The sequence below is a fragment of the Amblyomma maculatum genome, chromosome 2 (genome assembly GCF_055883805.1).
Source record: "Amblyomma maculatum isolate TAMU_Amacu chromosome 2, ASM5588380v1, whole genome shotgun sequence".
Classification (NCBI taxonomy): Eukaryota; Metazoa; Arthropoda; class Arachnida; order Ixodida; family Ixodidae; genus Amblyomma; species Amblyomma maculatum.
Window position 1 is genome coordinate 75,398,851 of NC_139345.1, and position 20,196 is coordinate 75,419,046.

General features: G+C 47.7%; 1 protein-coding gene across 2 annotated transcripts in view; it reads left to right on the top strand.

The window, feature by feature from the left end:
• The window catches only part of LOC146199042 (aquaporin-9-like), a 70,740-nt gene that overhangs the window by 32,660 nt on the left and 17,884 nt on the right, over positions 1-20,196 (top strand). For both annotated transcript variants that reach the window (XM_084594520.1, XM_084594521.1), the window contains exon 2: positions 11,260-11,380. In XM_084594520.1, coding sequence (XP_084450646.1) covers positions 11,260-11,380 — 121 coding nt within the window. The remainder of the gene's footprint in view (positions 1-11,259; positions 11,381-20,196) is intronic.

Here is a 20,196-nt window from a genome sequence, read left to right on the forward strand (position 1 = left end):
ATCATGTGTAGACCTTCGGATGAATACGTGATTAGTGATGTACAGACAAAAAGCCATTTCTTTACGGACCACCGGAGTGTATTTATAGGATTGAATAAAAGATGAAACGAGAAACATGTGTACATTGTCATTCTGTCTGTGTGTGTTTAGCAATGTAAAACCATAGCTAAACATAGTACAGTCAAGCGTCACCATAGCCATAACAGGAAACATAACCGGAGCATCACCATGGTGAATATAGCACAGCCAAGCATCACCACAAGCGGTACAATAGTAGTACCACGTATTTATTCGCAATCACCAGGCTTAACCAAGCTAAGCCACAGCCATTTTTTTTTATTTCTTCTCTATTGTCTCTTCTGTCCGCACGAGGGAGCTGAGGTGGCTTAGCTACAGAGCCAGTAGCAGGCCCGTGCATTTTCTTTTCCTTTTTCCTTCAGTCGCAACAACGAATAACTACGCCCCTGTCTTTCACATCCTACCCGCACTTCATGGCTGGTTACGGCACCCGGCTGTTCCAAAGGTGCTTGCAAAAGGCATTCACTATATAGTGTTTTATTCCGGCTCCACCGCGAGTGTTAATCGCATAAACACCGCATACAAAATGCTCTCGTATTCAAAGTTACCGACACGCTCCCTGCTGGCATCAGCATTTCACACTAGTCGCTGAGATTAGCACTGACACGGGGCTAAACAGCGGTGAAATTATCCTTCTTCAAAACATCAATTGCTTTCTGAGCATACGCGAGCTCGCAGAGGCGCGGACGTATGGGAACGGAATACGCTTTTCCGTTCTATTGGCAATCATATGCCTTCCTGTATTGGACATATGAAAACGTTATTCGTCCACGTAAAAGCGCACTGTCTTCTGTCTTTACTATCTGCCTGCACATACCGCGACTGCCTGTTTCAATTATGCGACGTGTGAAAAAAAAAAAAAATGTTAGAAGGGGATAGTTTTTACTTGTGTCCGCGCCTGTGCGTGAAGCGTATACGCAAGCGTGCGCTTGCGCGACGGAGCGCATGATGGGCGTTGGCTGAGTTCAATTCCGCTATAGACGGCCGAATAAAGACGCGTGCGGAGGCGATAAAAACGCGTTATCCGATGATTCGCCCTCTGAAACCTTCTTTTGTCGGTGAAGAACAAGCCGTCGACTACGAACAATTGGTTTCGTTATCGTGTCAGTTCTGCGACATCGGCGTAGCACTTACTCCTGACTTCTGTGGCGTTCTTACTCTCCGCTATACTGATAGCTCTCTGCTGATAGCGATGCTATTTGTCTTGACCCATTAAATGTCATCTCGCAAGTATGTGTCGACCCACATTTGTCGTAATCGTGGCCAGTTCTCTAAAGGAAACGGCGATAATAGTGATTACAGCCTAATGGCGAAAGAGAGGCCCGGCCAACAACTTCGTGGTAAACGTCTGCAAGAGGTCCGCACATTTCACACTATAGAAAAGCCTAGCGCCAGGACAGGGAAAATGTTTGGTTAGGTCTGTAATGTCACGAGGAGGCTCGGACTATGAGCGGCGCCGTGTTGGATGGCTTCGGGTAATTTTTATCTCATGGGGATCTTTGACGTGCGCTGACATCGCATAGCATTTACTGCGTTTCGTCTCCATAGAAATGCGACCGCCGCGAGCGGCACCACACCCAGATTGCCCGGTGAATAGCCTACCGCCTTAATCACTGATTCACCGTGGCGGGGCGTACACAAGAGAAAGGCTGTATCCCGATTGGAATTCAACGGGTATACCGCAATCGGGACCGGTATCCTCATCTATTGTAGACGGATGACCAAACCACTGCTGCGGTTTTTGCAAAAGTGGGCCCAGAAATTTTGGACGAGCGTATTTCTTCAGCGGGAGGTTGTTTATGAACGCAATTTCTTCGTGTGTCTAAGTTTAAATCATTATAATAGGTAGACCCAGACATCCTCTTTCGAGAGGCTTGTCTCTGGTACAATCAGAAACACACCGGATCGGTTTTCAGTGCCATTGTTGACTATAGTTGCTCTTCGGGAGTGGAGCGCAGGATAAAATTCAAACTATTATTATACTCATCGAAAGCTTACTGCACTATAATTGATAACGCGTTATCTTACGATATTACACAGTTGGGGACTTGCGGGTAGGAAGCGTAGGTGCTGAAGTATGAAAAAAAAAAAAAATCCGAGAGAACTGTAGATTCTGCAGTGAAGAAATGCGAAAACCTGATCGTTGTTTCTGCACACGGTGCATCACGTTTTTTCTTGTTATCATTATCAACTACGTGCGCCGTCATTATCATCACTGCTATCATCATTACCGTTAGCACCAATTGCAGCGTCGTTTTTATGATTGATCGGTGGAGCGGACACTTTCTGTTCGCATTTTCTGCGGACGCCACACACTAGCTGTTAAATGCTTTCGCGTTGATATTTTTTCGAAAGCGATGCAGGATACATGCACTCACAAGCCTGAATGTTCAGCGAAAAAAAAAATAAATAAACAGATTGCTCTCGAACTGGAAGTTGCATCATACTTCGATTTATTTTGTCGCCAAACTTAGTAGTAAGACGGAGTTGCTCTGACCATACTGCTCTTATAGTCAATTTTCGAGATGCAGTGGTCCTTATGATGAAGCCATTCGGAAACTGCTCTCAGCGAGTGACACTCGGCCAAGGGTTTTAGCATTAGGCCTCGGGACATATCTGCTTCCCGCACCATAAAGACGCCAAGACACGCAAAAGAAGCGAACCAGGCGCTGTGCGTGATTTGTGCTTGTGTGTTTTGGCCATACAGTATTTGTGTATATGTGTAGCTTGCGTACCTTGATGTCCCGAAGCTGCATTTCGGGGGCTATGAGACACGCCGTAGTGGAAGGCTCCGATTTACTTTCGACCAGCTGGATGCTCTTTAGTGTGTACTGTCATTGTCCTTTTGCATTTGTAAATAAAATTGCTTTACAAAAAAGAAAAAAAAAAGGAGCCGCAGTATCAGTCACATCTCTTCGTGGACACCTGCCACGCACCGTGAGGGAAGGCGAGAAGGCGGGGTTGGAAGAAGAAAGAGATGCCGTGGTGGAGGGCTGCGGATTGATTTCGACCACCTAGGGAAGGACCTTTAACGTGTGCTGACATTGCACATCACATGGTGCTTTGAATTTTTTATGTGTTGTGTGATGTCAGTGCACGTTAAAGGTCCCCAGGTGATGCTCTTTAGCGAATACTTACGTTGCCCATTACACCAGCGCTTTTGCATTTCGCGCTGCCGCTGCTGTCTTGAGCGCAGCCGTAACTATTAAGCCGCTGCGGATATGGCCTCAATATTTGTTCTGCTACACTCTGTAGGGCATTACATGCATGTATTACAAAATCATCATCGTACGCTACCTTGAGAGAGTTTTGATTTGCCAAGACCTTTTTTACTCCTTCCTCCCCAGTCAGCAATCCAGAGCCTCCCTTCCCTCTCTAAGGAATGCCTGTCTGTCAGTGCGCAGGTCTTGCGAAAGGAAAACCACTCAAGAGATAAGCACACGTGTCGAAGGAGCACGGGGGCCTTATTCGATGGCAGCCTTCGACATTCCACGCAGGCCGTTTGCTATAAGGGTCGAGAGGAGTGACGAAAATGGGCGGAACAGGCGCGACCACGTGCTCTCACGTATGCCTGCCAGCAGCGCCTATTATGTGGAAGAATATTTAGCGAATCTCTGTATCCTGAAGCAGCGTCATAGGGGACTGACCTTCAGAAAGTTCAAGGGGCTGTTGTATTCTTTAGCCGATTATGCAAGGCAGCAGTTCAGGGTTTGTTTTCGGGACGAAGAGACGTCGTTGTAGGAGGCGTATAACCTCTCGTTTTGAAGTGGCATGCGGGGTTTAACATCCCGAAACAACACACAGGTGACGATGGGCGCTGTAGTGGAGGGCTTCGTTCTAATTTTGACCACCTGGTTTATCGTAACGCGCGCTTACGTCGCATTGCACACGGGCGCTTTTGTACTAAGCCTCCATCTAATTGTGGTCGGGATTCGATCCACTGACCTTGGGATCAGCAAACGAAAGCCAAAGCCAGCTGTGAAGTCAGCAGGCGGGTGAGTCTCTGAACGGCACTGAACAGCCAGCGGCGCTTCACTGAACTTTCAATCCCATGAAGATCATTGCTCTTTGTCGCACTAAACGTCTCCTTCTTGCAGGAATGATTTCTAGTGAGTTTGATGAAATTACAACCGTATTCATCTGAAAATTGCTGTGCCTCCTACTGAAAGTATTGAAGGTGAGCAAGTGTAATCGGAGATTTGTCTTCTTTACTCCATGGGAACCAATATATTTTTTCTTTTTTTTTTTTTTTTGAAGCAGGGCAGATGGGAAGAGGAGGGTGGTTGTGAGGGAATGAATTTTAGCTATGCCCCCCCCCCCCCCTCCCCCCACTCCCAGCAAAAAAAAAAAAATTATTTAAAGTACCACTTTGTTTTGTACTAGTGCGTACACGGCAGCTAAGACGCTTTCCTTCCGAACAGTTGCGGACACATGACGGTCGCACTATCAGTGGCCGCTCGCACCATGCTTGCTACCATGCTTTTCGCCACACTACAAGAGCGCAGAGAGCGCTACGTACGGACTTGCGAATGCAATAAACTCGCTTTAATATGCTCTGGAGCTTACACAATGCACGTAGCGGGAAGCTATCCAAATCATGAATCGTATAGGCGCAGAAAGGCTAGCAGAGCGCCTGCAGCATCTGAGTGAGCTAGCGAAACGCAAATAAATTTCCGTGTCTGCGACAAGCTCAACGCAGCTGTGGAAGCGTGCCTCTCCGCCCACCTCATCTCTTCCTTGCTTGTGGCGCGGCGCGTCCGTGACCGCACTGTTTAAGCGGCAGCAAAAGCAGCTGTGCAAGTCAGCAGGAGGGCTGGGGTGTGACAGTACTGCTCAACGCGCCGCCAGCGATATGAAGAAGTAGTCGTGGTCCGACGTTGATTGTATACTCCTTGTTCTGGCAGCACGCACCCCTTCCTCGCTCGATGCCATGGGCTCATGAGTCGCTGCGAGAGCCGACAAATTGTAGTAGAGAATGCCTGTGCTTGATTCTCGATCGCGAGAACTTGTTTAATTCGAGTTTCCTCTTTACTCGAATGACGGCTTGGTCTCGTCGGCATCGCCATTGGGCCCCTTCGTGTTCTAATTGCCAAGATGAAAAATTGCGTCTTCTGGTTTGTAGGTTTGTATCTGATTGATTGATTTATAGGAAGGGTAAGGCGCAGTAACTGTCTCACTTGTTTTCTGTGGACACCTCAACCGCGCCTTAAGGGAAGGGAGGAAGGTGGGAGTGAAAGTGGAAAGAGAGAAAGAGGAGCCGTAGTGGAGGACTATGGAGCAAATTCGACCACCTGGGGATCTTTAATGTGCGCTGACATCGCACAGCACACAGAAGGGTTTAACGTCCCAAAGCAACTAAGGTTATCAGAGACGCCGTAGTGGAGGACTCCGGATATTTGGACCACCTGGGGTTCTTTAACGTGCACTCACATCCTACAGCACACGGACGCCTCTTCGTTTCGCTTCCATTGAAGCGCAGCCGCCAGCGGTCGGGTTCGAACCCGGGTGCTCCGTCACAGTAGTCGGGCATCTTTACCACTGCACCATCCCGGCGGGGTAATTGCGCCTTCTGACTGATTCTTCCTATTATTGAAGTATGAAGGCCGTTTCGCCGCTTAGAGGCGACAGCACACGGGCCTCATTTTACGCGACATCACATACAGCCCGTTCGGTCGAAAAAGCATCGCCGTGTCGAAACTCGCTGTTGTCGTCTCTACCAGGGTGGCATTTGTAGGCCGTCATTGCACCCGTCACCGTTTAGGTGGTGGACGACAGCTGTTGCGGCGCGTGTCTTTCTCTCCCTCTTCTTTTTCTTCCTCTCTACTTTCTCTCTTCTGTCGGAGGCGAAACGAAGAGGCGTCCGTGTGCTGTGCGATGTCAGCGCACGTTAAAGATCCCCAGTTGGTCGAAATTACTCCGTAGCCCTCCACTACGGCTCCTCTTTCTCTCTTTCCACTTTCACTCCCACCTTCCTCCCTTCCCCTACGGCGCGGTTCAGGTGTCCACAGACACAAGTGTGACAGATACTGCGCCTTTCCCTTCCTACGAACCAACCAACCTCTCTTCTGTCCGTACGAGGCAGCGGAGGTGGCTCAGCTCAGGCGTCCGTGTGCTGTGCGATGTCAGCGCCCGTTAAAGATCCCCAGGTGGTCGAAATTACTCCGTAGCCCTCCACTACGGCTCCTCTTTCTCTCTTTCCACTTTCACTCCCACCTTCCTCCCTTCCCTTACGGCGCGGTTGAGGTGTCCACAGAAAACAAGTGAGACAGTTACCGCACCTTTTCCTTCCTATAAATCAATCAGGTGGCTCAGCTACAGAGCTGGTAGCAGGCCCGCCGCGCATTTTCTTTTCCTTCTTTCTACAGCCACAATAACAACAAATCACCAGCGCTTTTCCTTTCTTCTTGTTGTCGTTGTTCCTCTACAACAGTGACGAAACTGGTTGCTAGGCAACGGGACGCTCTTTCAAGCACCGGCGGAATGCTTAAGGGTAGCACAGTTTACCTTTCGCTACAAAATTATGGTAGCTCCACCTTTAATGATATGGCGCGATAGCATATATGCTACTAGCCCCGTTTTAACTATAAGCCGTATGAACGTGCCTGCGTGGCATACCCTGGTAACGTGAATTCAAATGTCATGGAAGGCTGATTCTGATGTCACCCTCCCACATGAAAGGAGAGGGCCGAGTTGGCGCTCTTTCAGGCGCCAGCGAAATGCTCGAATGTAGCGTCGTGTAGCTCTCGCTACAAAAAAAAAAAAAAAAAAAAAAAAAGAATCTCGCCATTGATACAGTTTGTTGCATTTTCTTCCGTTAAAGAAGTGAAGGTAGCCGCAGTACGCCGATGTATAGGAAATCCTCCAGTAGGAATTGCACACATGTAGCGAGCCCATATGAACTCAAGGTCAACAGCCGAATGCCCTCGGCGCTGAACCACCGCGGCGTGTGCGTCAGAACGCAGGCAATGCCCTCAGTTGTGCAACCCGCCGCAGGCATGTAGACCGTCAGCGGTTCGGAGCGTGCATTTTGTACTTTTGCACCCTGCGTATGTTACGTTGCTGCAGAGAATAAGCGTACGCATGGTTGCTCCTAAGTTCGTACTTTGGCCACGCGTCCTATATAGCATATACGTCAATAATAAGTGAAAGTATATAGGCTTTAAATTACAGCTTGTCAAAACTTTGGCCCATCAAACAGGAGTGGGGCAGAGAATTCTTATTACGCTCCATCGACTGACGACGCTCACCTGTCAATCAGTTCTTGGCGGCGGCTACCGTGTTTTCTTTCTGAGGAAGGCGAAGCCTGGAAGCGCAGCTGCTCTGAGGTTTTGTAAAGCGTTTCAAGAAATCCAAATCGCTGGGATAACTCGGAGAGCTTAAAGGAAAACATTTGAAGAAAAACTCGCGCGAGAAAACAAAACTAAGTATTTCGGGGCCTAACTTCATCAGCCGACTTTTTTGTTTCAGCCGTGTGTTCGTTAAGCAGTTACTTGAGGATTAAGGATAGGTCTAGTCGGATGACTTTTTTTCGTGTGTTTTTAGTTTCGAGCGAAGTGTGTGGTGTGTAATTCCATGCGCACACGGAATACTGGACTCTTGGTACCGACCGTGTCGGACATCTGAAACAATAAGAAAGGCTGACACACGTACAGGAGACTGCATTCCGAAGGACGAGAGGCATGATTGAAGAGCGAGAGACAGAGAGAGAGATAGGGGGGGGGGGGGGGGGGCGCCATGCGCGGACGCGTGAGCGTGTACAAAGAGCTGCAAATACCATTTCTGCACAAGCAATAGACTTTTCATCCTCTATACTGGAGTGTTGAGTTGTCTTGTGAAGTTCATCGGGGGAGATAGATTGCATAGCGATCAGGCCTGAGCACCGAAATACAACAGGATCCGAACACCTGAACTGATCTGAACATATCGCAAAACTTGTGGCTGACACATCCAAAACACTTGGAATCATTAGACCTTTTCTTTCTTTACCTCACATTTACATCCGAAAACTCGCCTACGAGGTGAGCTATCGGATGTAAGTTAAACCGGAACTTTATTTTGGCTGCGCGATATGCAGTCCTTTTCAGGATTTTCTAATTGACTCGCTTAAAAGCGTCCAGAATCAAGCGGCTCACTTCATTTGTTCAGTGCATGACACACAGCGTTATTGTCATAAAATTGCACATTAATTTAGACTCATTAGCTTATCGAAGAAAGACATCAGGGTTGGGATTATTTCGTAATTACTATTATAGCAACCCCGACCTTCGAGCTTCCCTTCTATAGTACCGCACGAACGATCATCGCGTCGGCTTTACAGTACTTTCAGAGTGCATGCAGCGTAAAAATTGCTCCACAAATGCCTTCACTAGGTCATTCTTGCATGTCCATGGCCAATATGGAATTCGATTCCCAAATATATCGTCCATGAACTCGACCACACGAAATTTGGACAGTTAATATGAGCTCATTTGCTAAATTAAACTGCTGAACAACATTTGGTTTTCAATTTTTCTTCAATATTTGGCTCCTACCTCAAATTGAATTTTTGCTTCGTTACTGCCCTTTAACGTTGCTAGCATAATACATTATGTGCCTGCATGCTAACTCTGTGCGTATTGTGCTTGTAGAAACTGTTTTTGAATATTGTTTAAACAAATGGCGTCATGAATCGCGTGGGTCGTCTTGTCGTCCGTTTGGTTTCTGCATTGTGCAATCATTACTCACGGTTCCATAGAAATATTTAACGTTACCACGCCTTTTGATTTGTTTTTAATCGTATAAAATGACCACGGGCATGGTTGAACTGGTCCTCTTTTCTGCGTCCTTTTCTCCCCGTTCTGTTCGTTTGGCTTTTTCCGCCTTAGTCTGCTGGTGCAGACTAAGGCGGAAATAATGCGATATATATGTAGCTATATATTGATGGTGTAAAACACTTATTTCGGCAGTGAGAAGGCAGTGAGAAGTTTACCAAAGATCCACCGACACTGGTCCGTACTCCGGCACTGACAGGTGACAGCAATGAGTGTAAGGCTTTATTTTTCTCCCCTTCTTCTAATGAGATGGAAAAGAGAGGAATAGTAAAGAGGTTAACGCTCGGATGGCTTCGGAGCCAGTTCTGTGTAGTTCAAACTGTCGCCCTTTTTACAACGGCCGAAATTCTAAAACACCGAGCTTTCAAGGCGGAACGCAGTGATTGCGCTGTTTAAATATTTGAATAGGCATGAGTTTCCGTCCCTATATAGGCGCACCGCGTACGTTCTTTGTTGCGCGTACAGAGAACTAACAATGGGGGACAAGTTCCACTTACGCAAGAAATATCAATTTTCGATTTATTGTAAGGTCTACATAGGCCACTGACACTCCATGCACAATCGTCACTTCACAACGCGAATAACTTTTCTGGAAGTGCCCTGGGAAATTGACAGCGTTGTCATTGCCGAGCAAGACATTGAGAGAGATATCACTGCAATTTTGTGCGTCTTCACGGTATGCTACAAAGGCACCGAAAGCGATCGCGACGTTATTTGCTCATAAGAAATTTCCGTACATGACTACCATCCCCCCCCCCCCCCCCCCAAAAAAAAAAAGAAAAAAAAAGAAAAAGGCTATCGATTGTATTTATTTGCATTGGTCGTCTTCTAATCATTTCAATCAGCGCAAAAGTATATTATCTTTAATATTTGACCCTTCGGTGCTCGTTTCTTTTCCTCCGTCGAGTTATTCTCAATATTTTCTAAGTACCCGGCTGGTTTGCGTGATATGGCTCATTGCATGTAATTAGCCTAAACACTGGCCAGGCTACAGTTCAGGAGGTGTGCTGCATGCTGGTGTTGTATGTTATTAAACAATTAGCGCGGATACTGAGACAAGGGACTAAGGAAGGAAGCTCGTAGCTGACAATTCACCAGCCTGCAGACGGTGCGTAGAATAAAGGTAAGGCCGCAGAGATGGATATACATCTTGCTAGAACTTTCTTGCAGGCTTGATATGCATGCACTATCTAGCCTATAGTAACGGATGGAGTGGGGGATAGGCAGTATGTGGCAAATAGCACTCTGAGTGTTGTCTACTGATGTTAGCAAAAGTGAATAGTGTGGACGTGGCGCCAATGCGCTTGCGCATTACCGTTTCGGCGGGTGCTCGCCTGTATACCCTTGACGTGCATTGTTGTTGCTGTTGTGGCTGTAGGAAGAAGGAAAAGAAAATGCACGGGCCTGCTACTGGCTCTGTAGCTGAGCCACCTCTGCTGCCTCGTGCAGACAGAAGAGAATATAGAGAAGAAAGAAAAGGAAGAGGGAAAGAAAGACGCGCGCCGCAACAACAGCCGTCGTCCGCACCGAAGCGGTGTCGGATGCAATGACGGCCTACAACAGATAAAAATTCGGTGGCAGGCTAGCCGCCGCCGCTACCTGTCCCAACCCCATCAGGGGAGGTGGTGGTGGTGGTGAAAAGTTTTATTGTCTGGAAGAGGTGACACCGGAGTTCCGGTATCGCTCGCAGGCGTCCAGGAAGCCCGATGTCACCCTAAGAGGCAGGGGTTAGTAGACAAAGCGGTTCGCCGCTTCGGTTGCTAGCCGGACAATGTTGGCCTGTGTCGCCGGGTCTTCGCTATGAAGCGCGGTCTCCCATGCTTCTGCGTCCTTGAATAAATTGTAGCCCGGGGAGTGGCTGCACTCCCAGAGGATATGTTTTAAAGTTCCTATATCGTTACAGAATTTGCAGAATTGGTCCTCCGGATTTCCAGTTTGCGTGAGGTATCTCCATCTGGGAGACATGTGGTTCTTGGCTTGCAGGCGGCGCCAGGTGACTGCCTCTGTGGATGTGAGGGACCTATCTGGGGGTGGATCCTAACTTGTAGTGCTCAATGACTTCGTTGTAGGTCGCGAGCGTCTCGACCTTAAAGTTAGGTTGAGGCCGGCGTCCCCCCCCCGGATAATGAGCGCTCGGGCAAGGGCGTTGGCCGCTTCGTTTCCTGGTATGTTGGTGTGAGCGGGGGCCCAGGTTAGGGTGATCCCTCTGTCTATGTTGCTTTTCGATAATATGTTCAACGCATAGTGTGATATTTTGCCAGGGGGACTAGTTTGCCTTGACGTGCATTACTACATGGCCCTATGCTATATAACTAAATCTTCTCTTTTTCTTTTTGCTTTCTTCTTAATGGTGTTTTTTTCTTCCTCGCAGATGTTCGGCGGCGCGTCCTTCGCGCACTACCTTTTCACGGACTCGAAGGATGTGTTCGCGGTGACGTTCTGCTGGGGGATAGGCGTCATGCTCGGCATCCAGACAGGCGCCGGCGTCTCCGGTCAGTGCCCTGTCTGCGTGCATAATATGCACACCGACGCCATGCCGACACCTTTCACTTGTCAAAGAGTGTCTTACTAATCTGTATATACCCACCTTGCAGCCGATTATATTCCACAGTGTTGATATAACCGTTCCATGCGTTATGGCGATGGGAAAAGTACAGCCTCTAAATAAGGTAAAAACGAACGACCCTAATCGTGCGCATTTCCCTCGTTGTCCTGGCGCCAGTATATCTGTGGATCCAGTGATATTCACTACAATGATGCTGTTTACGTCTATGACGCGTACGGAGTACAGCGGACGAATTAATTAATGTGCACAACCCACAGCAGGCATAGCAGGTCGGAAGTAGGAAACATTAAGTATCATTATTTATTGCCGCTATCGATCACGGCCTGTACTCGCCAAATGCAGAAATGACGCTCTTTCTTTCGCCTTGCATTTCTTGCCAGAAACACTACAAAGCAACCTTTGCGATTCACTTGAGCATCAGCTGTAAGCATCTCGGAAACTTTCAACGAGCTCAGAGTATCAGAATTAAGTCTGGGAAGTTAGCGCCTTTGCTGCGGTAATAGACTCTCGAACTGGCGGCGGTGCACAAATTATGATGGGGAAAGTTAGCAATCTGCTTATCTCGTTTGCTTATCTCAAATTGTTGGGGATTACCTCCGCCAACGGCGTCAGGGTGTCGTTCTCAGCCTACTATCTGCTGGACTTATACGACTTCCTTTGACAACAGAGAGTAATAAATATTGAGCAGTGATTGCCCTGTGTTGCACTGCGGCTGCACTGCGAGCAACATTTAGTCGTGCAGCTGTCTGCGGCTCACAGCAGGCAGTGATATAGTAATGGAGTAATTACTAATTAACACCTACCCAAGTGCAGCCATACAGCTTTCACACAAACTTCGTAGTTCAAGAAAAAAAAAATATTCGTCCTGATATTGTGTACGAACCCGGAATCAACGCCTGTACAGGCCGTCGCTCTACCTACTGAGCAGTCATGTACACGTTACAGAAAATAAGTAACCAATTACAGTTACAATTACTGCATCTGAAACGTAACTGATTGAATTGGACAATTTCAGCCCCAGAAAAGTAACTGAATAATTGCAGAACAGGAAAACCTTGCTCAAACTGCAATAAACTAGTGCGGGTTGTTTGAAAAATTTTACACGATAATTTTCTAGAGCACTTGCTTTTCAAAGCTGTCGTCGCTTATTTGAAATATTTCCTTGTGAAGACGTCAGCCACTACACTGAACGCTCTCTCAATGTGAGCGCTATAGGGCAGGGCGGTGTTTATATCGTATGAACATCTTCGTAGTGCGTTGGTGCCAGTTTCGACGTCCTCTATAAAGCGTCACACCTCGTTGCAGGCGCTGTATATAGACGCTGTAGGTAAGGGCACTGAAAAGCAGAAAAAATCGACTAGTTGTTTTCTTGAGAACATCAGTCGCGGCTTCAGGTATGAAACCATAGCAAGGCCGATTCAATTCTTCGGCCAAAAGCTCGTGGAGCTTCTGATGTCATCGCAATACGCCAGAAATCCATGCGCACCGTCTTGTGGCCGAACAGTTCGATGCAATCACGTCGTCACGGACGCATCGCCCCTGTGGCTTTCTTAGCAAAGATGTAATTTATTACCAGTAATCGCATAAAATGACCGTAAATAAAATCGTAAATAATAACTGAAGTACACGAAACGTTGCTGTTTGAAAAAAAAAAAAAAATACTTCATTACTCAGTTACATGAAAATGAAATTAATTACAAGTAATCAATTATGTACACGCGCATGACTTTGTTAACTGCCCCGCCGGGGTGGCGCAGTGGTTAGGGCGCTCGATTATTGTGCCCAAGGATGCGGAATCGAATCCTCGGCGGCTGCTTTTTGATGAGAGCGAAAAGCAAGGCGCCCGTGTCCTGTGCGATCTCCAGCATTTGGTTGGTGATATCGTCTGGACCTGGTGCACACTGGCGCCGCAGACCACTGAGCGCAGTCTGGAGCTCCCTAAGCGTACATGATAGACGTGGAGGAAGCAGGTGGTATATATAGGTCAATTCCGCCATTTGCAGATACAATCGTGTCTGCAAACTCCTCTGCCAAGCATGCAATGGGTCTATGCGTATTGCAAGCGCTTCAAAAGGCCTCAAATGGTGAGGAGGTTCTCCAGCAAGACTGGCAATGACTCGCCATATTTTCGTCATCGGTGAGAATACAGTCAAACTATCACAGAATGAGGTCCATTGCAACCTGTAGAGCTTGTTTAGGCTAATCACACCTGTAGCATACAACGCAACTCAACTCAACTGTGCGATCTCAGTGCACGTTAAAGAACCCCAGTTGGTTGAAATTTCCGGAGTCCTCCATTACGGCGTCTGTCATGGCTTGAGTCACTTTGAGTCGTTTTGAGGCGTTTAAGCATGACTTGAAACTAGTGATACGAGCGAAATCTGTGATAAGCATATGGTCAAGCATGGTTAAGCATGCCTTTACGGTTTGAATTAGGGGACGCTCATGCTTCGCCTTGAGAACCGCGATAGACCCTGTAACACAGTCCGCTCAGTCTCCGGTTTCTTTTCGTATTTTTTCTTCAATACAGGTTTTGAGGGAAGGAATGCGCAGCTATTATAGAGTTTGGTGGATACCTGCACTTAATCATGTGAAGGTTACACCACCTTTTTGAAGTTCAAGTGGCCGGACAGGTTCACCTTGGCTTGTACATGGCGTAGTTAAGCTTTCGCTTCAAAATTGCCGTTTCATTGCTGAAACACGTTGACTAGAACTGGTGCGACGCGGTTCCTGCTTTTCCACCTGGCTGCGCCTGCCACGAAACCGGGCTTCCTTTTTTCCACTCGGATGCAACTGTCGTTCCGCCGGCTTAATTCGAATCCTGGACAGCTCTTTCACTAGTGAGCCGTCTAGTTCTTGCGCACTTAAATAGAAGAACAGACAGAGGTGCATGTTCAGTACAACATCGTAGTCCGTCAGATTTTGCAGCCGCAAGACATGCAAACACTCTTACCTCGACACAGCCGGAGTAGTAACCTGACATGCTGCTTCTTGGAGTGCGTCCTCCATCCATACTTTATTACCTTTCGATGTTTCAATCGCCTCTCTCCCTAGCACTGTGTAGCTGCAGAGTGGCTGACTTACACGGCATACATCTAAGCTTCTTCTGCAATTCCCTTACGCTTGTTGTTGTCCTATAATATGAATCAAAATTGCCTATAAATCCCTTAGCGTCATTAATTCGTAGGGCATTGTGCATCTTCACCGATGCTCTCACGACTGCTCAAGACGCCCTGATAAAGTGCTTCGAGTGTTCCAGCTCACACGCGAGCATTTGCAGGCCTCGCGCGGCGTTTTGTTTTGTCTGGCGCGGAAGCCGTCAGCCTGTTGGCGGTAGTGCTGAGATAAACCCCTTCCTCACCGAAGCGGATCACTGCCAAAACTGAGTGCGGCAGGCGTGAGCAGCTACCGCCCCCTTTGGAAAAGAACAACGGCAGCAAGCATCATGCGCCTCAGGGCTGCCGGCCCCTATTAGTTCAGCCTGGTCTCTCTCAAAATTTATTTCCTCTTGGCACAGCTCGCCAGGGTGAAGGACGCGGCACCGCGGGGAGCGAGACGCATTCGCGCGTTCGGCGTCATCGGCGCCGTCGCAGACTGCCGGTGCCGATTGTTGATTCCTTGCCCGCGGCGCTAGTCACTTGCTTCCGCTTCTTCTTTTATTTCAATATTATTGTTGTTCTTGCGTCGTCCTTCGCGAGGCCTTCTAGGCCTGTCTATTCTTGATGTGCTTCTGTTCTCTACCTCTTCCACCGAAAACAAGTGTGAATTTATTCATTTACTCTTCATTGCTCTACTCGTACACTACTGATACCTTAATGCTGCAAGCAAGAGCCGACCGTTCAGAACAGCACCATGCTCCCGATATCCTAATAGAGACGCAATATTGTAACGTGTACTTTAAAGCGCAATTATACTGTAAGAAATTAATTGCGTGGTACGTAAGAGGAGAACCCACATCAATGTTGTTGCCATGTACACGATCGTAAAAATTATAGATGACGTATCAAACACGTTTCACAAAGTGGTGACACTGAAGTGCGTGTTAGGCGTGGTTGTGCAGGACTCAGTGTGTTTATTTTGTGGACAGTACTTGGAGAGAACGCTCGAAGATGCTTACTGCTGGAGCAGTTTTGAAATATATATATTGTAGGACAGGCATTTTGGAATGTGCAGCGCCTGACGCTCAAGAAAGACGACGACGACAACCGCACAACGCTCGCTCCGACGCTCGTGCGTGTGCTGACACAAGCTACGACTATTACGTCTTATCGCCGGACGTTCTGTTCACTGTTCACGGCGTAGCCCCCTGTGCAAGGTCCTTTATTAGAAGTGGTGGAGGTGCTGGGTGTCGACCCCAGTACCTCTCGCAAGGATTATATATATATTCTTTTCAACTACAATGCCTGAGGTGATGCGGTATCTGCCCCACGACGGAACAGTAAGGGCAAGGGTTTAGAGCATCAGAAATGAATCGCCTACAGAATAACTATGCTGATAAAAAAAAAAAAATTGTGTAAGGAGTGGCTCTCTCAGACACTAATTCAATGCATAAGCATTACGGAAGCTTTCTTGGACATGGAATACGTACTGCTTAGTGTTTGCACCCCTCGACGCGCGTAGGCGAGGTATCTATAGGTGCTTCATGATCGAAATCTCAGCGGAGAGGCGACGGGATAGATTTCTTCCGTGTCGACATGCTACATACGCGCGAAATGCCATCGGGTATATGCAGCGGCGTGTCGTAAAAAAGGAGCGCGTAGGGCGGCGCGACGCCTGAAATTGTTGTTCATTTTATCGATCGCAGCCTCGTTAAATGGCAGCTTCAATATCGCAAAAAAAGAACAAAAAAAAAAAAAACAAAAGAAATGGGAGACTTTTGCTAAATAAAATAGACAAACTGATATAAAAACACTGAACACATGCGCACACACAAACAGGCTTGTATTCACATGTGAATGAGAAGCTCATGCCTTCGTCTGTAAACTCGTGGAACGCGTGGTTGCATGCGTGCGGTTTTACGCTTGTGAGTTGTGCTACAGTAAAAAATCAGGAGTTGTTACGAAATGACGAATATTCGCTAAAACTTATACAGTCTACTTGTTATAAGCCGCATTCTCAATCTGTTAAGCATGAAAGGCTTCAATTAGAGAGAAAGCAACTTCAACAGTTCTCCTCAGCGTCGTGCCCAGGGCATATCCGACGGTTTTCAACAGCGCTGAAACGTTTAGGCGAGATAGTTGACTGAGCATCATGTATCGAACAGCGGGGAGACACGCAAAAGAGGCGGAAAAGCAGAAAAATTCACCAGCGCAGTGTTCGCCAGTTCTTTCGCCTATTGTGCGTGTGTCTGTTCTCGCGCATGAAGTTTAAACAGCGGACACGTTCTAGCGCATATGAACGAGGACGAGAGAGATGTAGACAACACGAGCGCTAACTTTCAACTGATGATTTATTGACACCATTGCACATTAAATACAACCTGCATCATGACGTCACCCGACATAAACGCCGACATCACGTGGCCCCGGACAAAAAATTTAACTCTTTGGCCATCAAAGAAACAGATGGTGTGCTGACACAGGATGCACCCGCTTTTATAATCAGATCTGCCTCGATTACTTCCCTGACATCTTTACACACATGTTTGGCTACTATCTTGCACGCGTTAAAAAATGGTTTGCACGCTTTTTTATTCTTTTCAGCACAATCGTGACAATGCACAGATAGATTACCATCCCTGTAGTTGCCCACGTTCCTCCTGTGCTCCAATAATCTCTCATTGACACATCGGCCAGTTTGGCCGATGTACCTCGAGCCACATGACAGGGGAATCTCATACACCACCCCGGACGAACAAGCTACAAAGGGTTCTCGATGTCTAATTGTGCACTGCTAATTAATGTCTAATTATGCACGTCCTCGTTCATATGCGCTAGAACGTGTCTGCAATGCACCAACTCGCCCAACAATCTGTGCTCTTAAACAGCGGACCTACTTTGAACAGTATTTTCTAGAACGAATTGGTCACCATCAAGAACCTCTATCTTGCTGAATTTTTATACCGAACTCAAGTAAAGCGACCATTTTTCGCTAGGTGAGACTGTTCTCAGTTCGGAGGAAGTCTCACCTTCTAAAATGCTCCGGGGAAACGGAAACTAAAGGCAAGTCAGGACTCCCTGCGCCCCATCGTGCGGCTCCACTGGAGTGAGCAGAGGTGCATGAGAGAGTATTTCGGAAGCGAGTGTAGACAAGGCTTGCCCCCCTCCCAGTGGTCGACCTCAGGGCCAGGCCGAGCGGTGCCACCCGCGGCTGTTATTTCAGGCACACGGCGCGTCGCTTCTTGTGGTGACCCCACAACGAGGCGACGTCACGCCGAATTCAGAATGGCGGGGGTGCACGGTGGCAGTGGGAAGAGGAACAGGAGGAAGGATGGAGAGTGGAGGAGGGCCCGCTTGGCACTCGGGACCATTCCGGGGCGAACCAGTCTAATTCTGGAAGGCTTGCCGTAGGGGTTGAGAAAGGGTTGACCAACTGAGAGTGCGGCGGCGACCATTTATTTTGGCTCACACGAACGCATTGGTTTGTTGTGAAGCTGCCGCATTAAAAAAATGCATAAGACTTACAAGTGCGCCCCAGAGAGCTCGACTTTTGCTTTCCGCGGGTCTTGTTCTGCAAATGCTTACATAACTACTGCAGACACTGTTGTGTGGTACAGGCCACCTGAGCTGTGAGGCAGAGTAACGGAGATCCGCTCTAGGGCTAAGAAGATGAGTGCCGCTCTCCCTTGGCGACCGTGAGAAATAAGGAAGATAGAAACGCGTGCGTCACCGTGTCGTCACCTGGTCGTCGCAGTAAGAGCACGAGGTCCTCTTTTCATTGCTTTACTTCCTCAAATAGGACATTCCCGTACTGCAGGTCTGAACAGCTCTCGCGATAGATTCTTTTACCCTAACCCCCTTTGCGCTCTCTTCTCTTTCCTCGTGGTGTCCACCCAAGAAAGAAGCATTTAACGCGTTTTTAATTTCTTCAAAGCCTTCTTTTCCCGGAAAGGAAAGCAGGACGACGCTGAAAGCTCAGTCGGATGGGAAGGCAGCTTCTGTACCACCTGTGTGCCAGAAATCAAGGGAAGAAGATGTGGAAGAGAAGAGGGCCCGGAGCGGCTAAAGGAGGGTGCGGTTAGCAACGCGATACCGTTCATCCGAAAACAAGCGGTGCTGGTTGCCCCCGAGTGGTTACTCTGCAAGAAATTGGCGAGGAGTCGGCGCGACACGTGTGATTATATGTGCTAGCATGCATTTATTGACCTGAATTGCGGAGGAATGGTACCCTCAGGAGTGCCGCTTCTATTCATTTCCCTGTAGTTACTCTACGGTACACGCTTTATCAATTAGAAACAGGTTGTTAAGGTTAAGGGGACCATGATCGTAGGAAATACCGCGCAGTGTTTACTTTATTGCTGCATAATTTGCGAAACTAAGCGGGACTGGCTCTGTTCAAACTAATCACATACTCGCTCATCTCTCACTGGTGCACATGATCGTGACACCAGCTCTACCACGGCTGTCTAAACTACACTGCAAACTATACTCCACGAAATTTATTTTATTCCGCAAATATGCCTTTCGGCATAAGGGATCTAGATATACCGATGCAGGCCCGTTGCACCTATAAATGCCATCAACTCTCGGTTGTGGGGCCCACGTGTCCATACACGAAAATGGTACTGTGCTAACTGACATGGGGCGCAGGGAAGAAAGTGCACAGGGTGCGTGCAGTTCTTTCTTTTTCGAGCGGCTTTTAGCGCACTGCCGTTTCTTTTTCTATCAAACATATTCGTCAATTACTCCAGCTTGCAACTTTAGTGCTGTAAATCCTGATATGGAAGCACGTATTCTCGTCTCATCTCACTTTGTTTTTTTTTTTGCTTATGCAATTGTTTGTAATGCACATACAAAGGAGATAATATTGTCTGCACTTGCAAACGAAGCTAGGCCCTCTAGAGGCTCTAGTTAAAGATCGGAGTCAGTAAGATCCACATGGCGGGCAATATACCGCGTACCCACTCAATCCACATGGCATCTCTATGCACGTAACTTTTCGCGTCTACCGCGCATTATTTTTTGCGTAACATTAACTGTGTCAAGCGACGTGATTTCCCAAGCGCATGACCTGTCTTCCCCGAAACTGTTCGCTGGATGCGGGAATTCCAGTATTCTGTCTGGAGACGGAGCACTATTCAAGCGAGCGCTTGCCCAATAGGCTTTTGCTCCAAGGACGCCGACGCATTGCAACACCCAGGAACTCTGCCTCATGGAGGTCATTATTCTATGTCCGTTGTAACAATGAGCAAGTTTGTGCCGTGCTTTATATGGTCGCTTACGACAGCTGGCTCTTACCTTGTCTCGAAAAATGAAAGGGATATGGTTAGACGTAACAGCTGAAAAGGGAAGCAACCTGGCGTTATCAATTAAGCATTTAAATCTCTGTCCCTTGGAGGTTTCTTACCGGTTTTGAATTAGAAAGCACCTGTCTACTGTTGAGATGTGTGAGAGCAGCTATGATATAGAGTATTTGATTAACGGAAGCGCTTGTTACGTGAAAGGAGGCTCTCTCTCGAGAGTGTCAGCTTGGACGACATTCATGTTGTTGTTGTTGTTCTTCTCCTCTAATGTGATGGCACATACCCACACAGGGGGATCGGCCAAGAATTGGGGTGCAGAGATATTAGATATTGAGATGTAT